General features: G+C 44.3%; 1 protein-coding gene across 1 annotated transcript; it reads left to right on the top strand.

Annotated features, from left to right (window-relative positions):
- The first annotated feature begins 3422 nt into the window (after nucleotides 1–3422).
- Nucleotides 3423–4697, top strand: RPRM (reprimo, TP53 dependent G2 arrest mediator homolog). The gene has a single exon (XM_030326466.1). It carries the CDS (start codon nucleotides 3658–3660, stop codon nucleotides 3985–3987), a length of 330 nt encoding a protein of 109 aa, XP_030182326.1. The 5' UTR covers nucleotides 3423–3657; the 3' UTR covers nucleotides 3988–4697.
- Nucleotides 4698–8957: the final 4260 nt, after the last annotated feature.

Below are 8957 nucleotides of genomic sequence, written 5' to 3'. Positions count from 1 at the left end.
CCGTATGGTCAAGACTAAGTCAAAATACGCATAGTAAAAACACAGGAAGAAAAGTTGGCTTTTTTAAATACCTAAATGCATATATTTATTCTGGTGGTTTGACGACATATTTTGTTTATTTCTGCCTTGTTTCTTATGTTCCAGGTGCTGAGTCCGCTGTTATGAATGAACATGAATGCTTACTCTTACTTTTCATATAATGTAACTTACTTTTTAAAAAAGCTTGCCCCCAAAAAGCAAATATCCTATGTCTGATATGCTTTTTTGAAAAATGTCTACTTAATATTTCTATAATATGCACAAATAGAGAACCAAGGAAAAGGCTTTTGATATTAAAATTGTCTGGTCCTACATCAAGACAATTCAACCTGTAGATCCAATGATTACTGATTACAGATGCCTATCAATATCAGCCTAGAATAGTTTTGTAGAACTTATTACATGCCATAGATATGTCTTCTGGAAAGAATAAACAAGTAAATATATTGTGAAATGCTGAGCATTTAACTTTCTGAAAGTCAAAACTCTTTCCAATGAAGTAGAAGTCACTAATTAAATAAATGTAACGGTGAGTCCTTCTATGTATCAATTTTTTTTTATTTAAAGTGTTCCACATCACTATCTATTTTTCTAGAAATTAGTTTTTTCTACACCCACATTTTTAAAGGATTTTTTCCCAAATCTGTAAGATTTTCCTAGGAAATAGGTGAATAACAGAAGTAAAGCTGAGAGAAAAATGTTCATGCAAAATGCAAAATGGAAAGATAAATAAAAGATTTCTGCAGAAAAGCTCTAGCAGCCTAGTTCCCCTTAATTCTGATAACGATTAATATGATTTTTACCACAGCAGGTTTGTAGTTAATTTTGATCTAAATACTGCAAGCAATTTTATTCAACAAAATCTAAGTGGTGCAGGGTGGTGTGGAGGTGAAAAAACAACCACGTTCCCAGAGATCTGAACTAATTGGTGGGAATAGCTATTTTCCTCTTACTCACAATTTTGTGGCTGGTTAGTAGATAACACCAAAAGAAAATAAAGTTATTTCTTTTAAGAATGTGATCTTGAAATCTAAAGGTTTGATGAGATCAAACCTCCCCTGAGCTCCAAGGTTTGATCACTTTTATACTAGCTTCTAACTAAGTAGTCTCAACAAACATACTCAAGTTCTGAAAATGTTTCAATTAACATTTTAAGGAATTTTTTTTTGTAACTCAAGTCCTACTATGTGGGACCTTACAAATGTGCTATGTAACTCTATTCAGTTTTGTCACATAGAAGGAAGTATCCATCTCTACTCATTCACGCTCAACTTCTCCTAAACATACAATTGTGTGCAAGTTAATATCCCTGGAAGTTGACCTCTGTTCAATTTTGCTCTTCTAAATTCCTACTACTTGCCTTTACTATTCATTTTAGTATCGCTTTATATTTTCTTAAATTCTTCTGTAACTTTTTCACATATGTGGTATGTTTTATTGTTAAGTACCATCCATATTAACTAAGATAGACTGTACAATGAGATTTAAATAATTTTTTTCAATCAATTAATAATACATTTGTCTAAAGAAGAAATTGTTGGGGCACCTGGGTGGCTCAGTTGTTTAAGTGTCTGACTTCAGGTCAGACTTCAGGTCATGATTTCACAGTTCGTGGGTTCGAGCCCTGCTTCTGGCTCTGTGCTGACAGCTCAGAACCTGGAGCCTGCTTCAGATTCTGCATCTCCCTCTCTCTATCTGCCCTTCCCCCACTCACGCTCTGCCTCTCTCTGTTCTCAAAAATAAATACATGTTAAAAAAATTTAATAAAGAAAACAAAGGAGAAATTGTTGGGAGTATTCTTCAAGGCTAATGTAATCATGAACACTAGAGCAATAAACCAGGTGAATTACAGATAAGGCCCGGAAGTCTGGATCTTTAGCTAGTAAACTATCCTTAATATAAAAGTAGCTATTTAGAGGGATCTAAGTTTACTGAGGCGGATATATAATCAAGATCCCAAAATTGAAAACTCTTTAACTAAAAAGGGAGTTCGCTCTGCAAGGTGGTCATAAATTAGTAAAAAAACATTAAGGAAATCTCTGAACATGGAATAAATGATGTTTGGGGAGAGAAACATAAGTGGGTTTAACTGGCAATTAGAACAGAATTGATAATGGAGTTGAAAATGGCAAGACAGCTACTATGTTTTAATAGAAATGTAGTAAATGTATTCTATCAAAAGTTTGGGCTGGGCTTCCCATTACTGGTTTCCACCTGTTAATAGTTGAAAGAAAAAATAGGAAGTAAGGAAGAGAGGGGGAGGAGGGGAGTGAGGGAGAAAAAAAAAGTAGAAGAGAGAAAAAAAAACCTCAAGTATTCTTCTAGAGCTTAAGAAACAACTGACAGGTTTATAACATTGCACTGAAACTACCAGCAAAATCACAATGGGCTGAAGCCTCAGTCAGGCCCCTAAAACATCTGTAGCTTTGTTTAAAATGACTAAGATGAAACACATCAGTTTATGGAAAATGAGGAAGGCTTCCAGCAGTTGGCCAGTGTTCTAGGTGATTGATATTGATGAGCAATAAAACAACTGATCTACTGCCAACGGAGAAAAACATTGCAAGCACATCCAAAAACTCATCTGCAATGAAGATTATAAGGGTGCCCACTCTGACCACCTTCCCACCCTCACCAGAGAGGTGACCGTGCTCCTGGCAACCACTTCCACACAAAGGCCACAGAAGAGCACCTCCTCCCCCTAACCCCTCAAAAATCTCTACAAACATCTTACAAAACCTTTACTCTCTATTCTTCCAATAGCTTCCTTCCTCCTTTTCTTTCCTTCCACTCTCCTTTTTCCTCCTTCTTTCTTTCCCTCCTACGTGCTTTTCTTTCTTCCTAAAATCCACACACACACACACACACACACACACACCTCCCAGATCATCCCTACTCCACCAGAACTCTGTCGCAGGCAAGACGGAATCAAGCACAGGCGGCTGGCCCGCGCTTTAGCAAGCACCATCTGGCACCTGGGATTCATCGCCACTTTCCATCCGCCCAGAGGTGAGAGGGGCAGAAGGCAAAGGACGCGCGCGCAGAGATGGTGTGACCCAGTTCTTCGGAAACTTTCAGCTGATCGCAACCCCTCCCCCAACCGAAACTCTTTAATCATCCATCAAGCCAGAAAAGTACAGTCACTTCTGCCTCGTCTTTGGAGTTGGAAAAGAGGCGAAGCAAGGAAAGCAAGGAAAGGAGGTTCACCCCTTTGCTTCCCCCATTGCCGAACGGCCGCGGCGCAGAGCCGCGGTGCGGCCGGAAGGGGCCGCTGTTCGCTCAGAGCAGCCACGCCGCTGCTGCCGCCGCCGCCGCACCTCCCACGGCCCCACTGGCCCAGCCCCGCCAAGTTCCAACAGCCCCCAGTCGAGCGAGCGCCGGGAACCAGCACCGCCCCGGCAGGAGCAGACGGCGCTCAGACCAGCCGAGCTGCGGCGTGCGTCGGAAAGGCTCCTGGGAAAGTCCCACGACCCGGGGACTTTGGAAAGGAGAGAGCGAGCAGCCCCGGCGCGCGCAAATCTGCAAGTGAGCGCTCCGCTCCCTACCATTCCTCTCGCAACCCTAGCGCCTTCCCACCCCTCGGACCCGCGCCTCCCCGGGCGCTCGCCGGCTCCCGCGATGAATCCAGCGCTGGACAACCAGACCGATGTGGCGGGCCTGCTCCTGGCCAACAGCAGCGAGGCTCTGGAGCGCGCCGTGCGCTGCTGCACCCAGGCGTCGGTGGTGACCGACGACGGCTTCGCCGAGGGCGGCCCGGACGAGCGCAGCCTGTACATCATGCGCGTGGTACAGATCGCCGTCATGTGTGTGCTCTCGCTCACCGTGGTCTTTGGCATCTTCTTCCTTGGCTGCAACCTCCTCATCAAGTCCGAGGGCATGATCAACTTCCTGGTGAAAGACCGGAGACCGTCTAAGGAGGTGGAGGCGGTGGTCGTGGGGCCCTACTGACCGGCCCTCCCACCTCCGCGGCAGCCGCCCCAACGCCTCCCCACCTAGCCAGCCAGGCCGCGCCCCTCACCATCCGAGACTGGGCGAAGCAAACCTGTCGGAGTCAATTATTTCTCTCGACTTTTGCCTTTCGGGATGAAGCGACCCGTTTCTCGCTGGTCCTCTGAAAGCCCCCATTCCTGGCAGTAGGAGGAGAGCGCCCTGACTGGACTCAGCAGCAAGTGGCAAGAAGAGGGCAATTAGGGCTCAGAACTTTGGAAGCTGCCGCTAGCGTGGGATGCGGGGAGACCGACCGGGTCGACGGCCCTCCTCCACCGCAGGTGGGCCAAGCTCTCGGGGCAGGTGGAGAGGGCGGGCAGGGGAGAGACCCAGCGGCACCGATTGCCTGGTGGCCCGAAAAGTGACCGGTGTATACGCCACGCAACAGAACTAATGGGGACACACAAATCAGTGTCAGGATTCGCGCCCATTCTCTCCCGCTCCTCCCAGACCTGGCGGGAGAGACTATAAATACCTTTGATTGATTGTAACGTGCCGTTTTAAGGGATTTTGTGTTTGTTTGCTTGAATACAAATATTTGATAAGTCCTTTGTTGCCCTAGTGGCCTGTTTGCCTGCCTGGGGTTAGAGTTTTGTTGTCGTGGGAGAAGGGGTAGAGGGAGGGGGAGCCTGCGAATGTGAACTGGGTGATTTGTTTCTTTTATTGAATTTGCAACGGGGGGGGGGCGTGGGAGGTTAGGGTGCGGGGGTGGGGAGGTGGTTAACGCCCTAGCTAGTGCCGGGGCGAAGACTTGGAATAGAACTTGTAGCTCGTGACTGCACGGTTTACGCCACAAAAGTGCTCTTGACATTCATGACACAGTTTTGAGTTTTTTCTTTCTTTTTTTTTTTTCGTATTTAACATTTCCTTAATAAACGCAACATTTAAGTGTTTTGTTCCTGGCTTCCTGGTGGTCATTCTGGGCTCTGGGCAGAAGGGAATGCTTGGGGGTGAGGAGTCAGGTTACAGGCCCAGGGAATTCGCTTTGGAGAGCTGCAATTCAACTCGTGGATCCCGAGGAGGGACGAGGGTGTGGGCAAGACGGAGAGGCCTAGGGACTAGTCAGACGTGGCCAAGCCTCAGGCACAGGAGCCATGCTGGAGGCAGCATCCTTTGTTTTCTCTAACAGTTAATATTTTATATTTCATTTAGGCTCAGCTCTCTGAGCCAGGACAGACAACAGGAGGCCCCCGCGGGGAAGATGACACTTCCGTGCAGGGCTCCAGTGAGAACACAGGGTTACACCGCTAATGAAGGGAAGAGATGGTTTGGCCAGCCTTCAGGGAGGGCGTCTTGCCCCTGACCAACGTCAGCAAGAGGGCGTCGGGATGCTGCCGAAGAATCAATAAATAATTAATGAATAAATGTGAGGAAAAGTAGCTGCTAAAGTACATAATGAGGCTAAGTCTCCCTGAGGTAAAACACTGTTACTAAAACATGGCATGCATTGTCTTTGCCATATTACATTTTCTAGGGAAAAGGCCTGGTTAAAAGGGGAACTCGATCTGCTTTTTTTAAATTTGGAGTTCCCAACCCCAGGCCAGATAAAAAGGTTCAGAGGAGTTAGCCAAGGTCCTGAAGTCCTGTGGGGGGTGAGTATTACAACCCAAACTGGGAAGGATGGGCTGGAGTGGAACTACAGATGGTGGGAGGCACATTTAGGACTTAGAAATTGAACAGTGATGGAAAGAAGAGCCTAGAAAACGGCGAATGTGAAAGTAACCCATACAATACAAGAACTTCAAGCCTAAACTTGATAAGAGGGTTAGAGCAGCTTGTATTCACGCTTGGGGGTTAGGATCCTAAATATTTTCAAAAACATAAAGGATCCTCTACTATACTATACAATGCAAGACTTCACAACAGCAGACACAAGACTGACTAAAATTCAATAAAAATAATGTGTCCCATTTACTCAGGAAGAAGCACAACTGGTGGAAACATGTCCATTGAGTCAAAGGCGGGGATCTAAAGGCTTGAGTGTCCTTTAACATCCTATCCCTATTAAGTGTGGATTTCACTCTCAAATCTTGCCAGGAATTATGACTTCAAATGGTTTTTTGAATGCTGGTAGGTTGCAGGCTTGCAAAAAAGGATTGGGAAGTTTTGCCTGCTGTTCCTGTCTTTGCAGCTGGTAAGAGTTTGCTTATTTGTTTTGTTTTTGTTTTTGTTTTTTGTATCTGGGGAGGGGAGCAGAGTCAACATGTAGTTAAGGGTGAGTCATGGAAGACAGTTTACTTTTGCTAATGGATAGGACAGGAAATGGAGGCTTTTTATTTTAGTAGACAGTTTCTGTGGCACCAAGTTAATCTGCTGCCTCCATGTTTCAAAGAGAGAAACAAAACACAGCAACCCGTTCACGCTGGGACAAACCAGACGTTTGAAATTAAACTCAGGTTTCTTTCGTGGCTGCCACATCTGCTGAGGGTTCCGTATTCCTACAAATTTATTAGCCCATCAGTGAATTCAGTGCTCTGGTGGAAATCGATTTGGAATCAAAAACTAATCAGCCAGAGTTTTTAGGAATCCTGCTACGTGTTCTGCTGTGCAAGGAGCATGCTTCTAGCGAGTTTCAGACAGAAAGGTTTCACACCTACGGGTCCATTTTCGCTTGTTTGTCTAGAACAGACATTTCCATTGAAAGCCCAAGTCCTGAAAATTTGAAAAGGGGCCTGCCCAAGCTATTCTGTTCCTACCATCTCCCCTAGCAATACAATTTCCTTCATACTTGTTCCTCTCAATACTACTTTATACCTCTTTCCTCCTCCCTGCAAAAGAAAATTTAGTTTCTCCTTACCTCAACTATCCAAATTTATTCTCTTGCTCCCAGAAATTGTGATTGTCAGACAAACCAGAACGTGCAAAATTTAGTCCTTAGGTAAAAAAAGATATGTGAACAGAGCTATGTAATCCATGATCTATGCATTTATAGGGAAATGCACATAGTCTGAAAATATCATAGCCCTGGGGACCATTTCCTGCCAACAACTCTTCTCCACAGCCCTTAGATCCATTTGTTACTTCGAGAGATGCCAAGTGGTTCTGGTTTTTATAGATGAGGTGATGTGTGCAAGAAGCTTTTTACACTCCCTATTCCCTGATGGCCACACGGCAACCACTTTCTTTTGTCCCACACCACTCCCTGTCTCACCCTGCCTTTGGCTCCGTCTCTCTCTGATTCTACAAATACATTAAATGAAACTTTTTAATCCTGCCCAGAGTGTATGGAGCATCTACCCTTTCCCACAGTCATGCTGTAAAGGCAAGTGAGTTTTAAAAGTCACTATCTGTTTTGCCTGAGAAAACAGTTTCTGCCTTAAGAGATTGGGAATTGAGACAGAAAGATGCAAACAGGCAGATTATATCATCCCACACTTAGGTCCACCATTTGGTCGGTAATTAGTGGGAAGTCCTGAGAGAGAGAGACGGCTTTCTGTAAAAGCTTGCTGCTTCGGACACAGTCCATGGGGAGGTATCTTATACTTCCTGAAACGCTTCTGGAAATACAGCAGGAGCAGAGAGAGGTTTTTGTGAGACTCAGCAAGTAGATTAGCAGGGTGGTAACCCCTCTCAGGCTGTGAAGACAACCGCTGATGCCACTGAGGCTGAGTGCCCTCCACCTAAGGGGCTTAGCCAATTGTTGATAAATGTTATTTTTCTTAGGATTTTAATATAGACCTTGCCACTCCGTCTGAAAATGTATTAAGAACTTGAGTTCTGGACACCTTGAGGGTGTTTGAGGGAAGTCAAAATATAAAGGTCATCCACCTGTCTTAGGTCTTGTGCTTGATTATTGATTTCTGAGCCACCCTAACTTCTCCTTGGATCCAGAGTCAGTCCTGTGACTGTGTCTTCCTGCACTAATTTTGAGTGGAAAGGGAAAGACACACTGGACTATGATGCAGGAAAGCTTTGTTCCAGTCTCTGAGTAGCTGAGTATCCTCATCCCTGAAATGAAAAAGATGAATTCTATAAGGACATTCCAATTCTATGGTTCTATTGAATTAGCTTGTTTAACATTTCCTTGCCCATTAAGATGTTCCATACATCTCTTTATGAGGTACCTTAGAAATATATTTTATCTTTGCAATCTTGGTCCTTTGCATAGAAATGTTATTGCCCAGAGTCAAGTACTCTTTGACTCATAATGTGTTACTTGCAATAATCAAAGCAAAATTTCAGACACCCAACCAGGCCTGGGTAGACAGCAGTTTATAAACTGACGGAGCACACGTCATCTCACCAGTGCCTTAAATATTCCTGATCTCTATATTCTCACTGGATGGCACAATGAAAGCAAGCCCATCGAACAAAAACAGGAAACAACTGGCAAGCAATTTGTCTAGATCGTGCACATTCAGGATAATACGTGCTGTTGTTTACAGAAACTTCTTGGGTGTTTGAAGACAAATCAACAGCCAATTTTTCTCCCCCAAAGCATTTGTCCCCTCTGAGCCTCCGTGACAGCACACAGCAGCTGTTCCACATGCAGTTTAGAGCCTTCGTTAGCCTTGGCTTATTATAATTGTCATGGGGGGGGGGGTTTGCAATGCCAGGAAAGGATTCCAGGGTTCAGTTTGTTCTGTAAGACTCAAACCTAGTTTGAAAGCCTGTTGAAGCTGCAAGTCTACAGCAATCCCCAAAACAGGAATCAACAAATCTTTTATCCACCTGCCAAATCCCATTTAGATATGTGCACAATAGCTCAAATGGGATGTTTTAAAGTCAGTTCCAACAAGAGTAATTGTTTCCTAATCTCTGAATTTAAATGCTCAATGGTTAATTGCTTCCATGGCCAATCTTACAGTCTTCCTTTCCAAATATTTTTGTATTGCTTTAGATGCTTAAAATGTTTCAAAGTCTAGGATCAAATTTATAGCATCAGCTTAGGTTTAAAAATTCTTGGAAAGTACAGTTTAGGAAAAAATAAA

Source organism: Lynx canadensis, chromosome C1 (assembly GCF_007474595.2).
Source record: "Lynx canadensis isolate LIC74 chromosome C1, mLynCan4.pri.v2, whole genome shotgun sequence".
NCBI classification, from domain to species: domain Eukaryota; kingdom Metazoa; phylum Chordata; class Mammalia; order Carnivora; family Felidae; genus Lynx; species Lynx canadensis.
Note: the sequence above shows the minus strand (reverse complement) of the source record. Positions and strands in the feature narration are given on the sequence as shown.

What these genes read in the sequence shown, in the direction of transcription:
- RPRM (XM_030326466.1), top strand. Translation starts at nt 3,658, where the DNA reads ATGAATCCAGCGCTGGACAACCAGACCGATGTGGCGGGCCTGCTCCTG.